Genomic DNA, 749 nt, shown 5'->3' on the forward strand with positions numbered 1-749 from the left:
CAGGTTCCTAAGGTGTCCCCAGTGTGTCCCCAAGGTTTCCCCCAGTATGTGCCATGGTGTCCTCACCTGTGTCCCCAATGTTCCCTGTGGTGTCTCCACCATGTTCTTGGTGTGTTCCCATGGTGTTCCCATGGTGTCCCCCAATGAGTCACCACCCTGTCCTCACTATGTCCCCAACATGTCTCCAATGTGTCCCTGATGTTACCAACACGTTCCTAAGGTGTCCCCATTGTGTCCTCAGTGTGTCCCCATTGTGTCCCCAATGTTCCCTGTGGTGTCTCCACCATGTTCCTGGTGTGTTCCCATGGTGTCCCCCAAAGAGTCACCATCCTGTCCTCACTATGTCCCCAATATGTCTCCTATGTGTCCCTCAAGCTCCCAACGCGTTTCTAAGGTGTCCCCAGTGTGTCCCTGTGGTGTTCCTGAGGTTTCCCCCATTGTGTCCCCAGCGTGTCCCTGTGCTGTCCCCATGGTTTCCCCCATTGTGTCCCCAGTGTGTCCCCAGTGTGTCCCTGTGCTGTCCCCGTGGTTTCCCCCAGTGTGTCCCAGTGTGTCCCCAGCATGTCCCTGTGCTGTCCCCATGGTCCCCCCATCCCCTCACTCTGTCCCCGTCCCCAGGATGACCCCATGGCCATGACCACGCACGAGCTGCCCAGCTCTGCTGTCGCCTTCTCGGTGACAGGGCTGTCCCCAGGCCGCCCCTTCGAGCTGCTGCTCCAGGCACGGCAGGGGCCGCACCTGGGGGCACC

At 59.7% G+C, this 749-nt stretch overlaps 1 protein-coding gene across 1 annotated transcript in view; it reads left to right on the forward strand.

The window, feature by feature from the left end:
• Window positions 1–633: 633 nt before the first annotated feature.
• LOC102042767 (tenascin-X) overlaps window positions 634–749 on the forward strand; it is a gene marked incomplete at its 3' end in the record, with an annotated part of 25,520 nt that continues 25,404 nt past the window's right edge. Inside the window, 1 exon segment of the mRNA XM_031065583.1 lies at window positions 634–749. This exon segment is cut by the window's right edge and continues 14 nt beyond it. Within this exon segment, the coding sequence (XP_030921443.1) occupies window positions 634–749 (116 nt within the window).

Source organism: Geospiza fortis, unplaced genomic scaffold, assembly GCF_000277835.1.
Source record: "Geospiza fortis unplaced genomic scaffold, GeoFor_1.0 scaffold1107, whole genome shotgun sequence".
NCBI lineage: Eukaryota > Metazoa > Chordata > Aves > Passeriformes > Thraupidae > Geospiza > Geospiza fortis.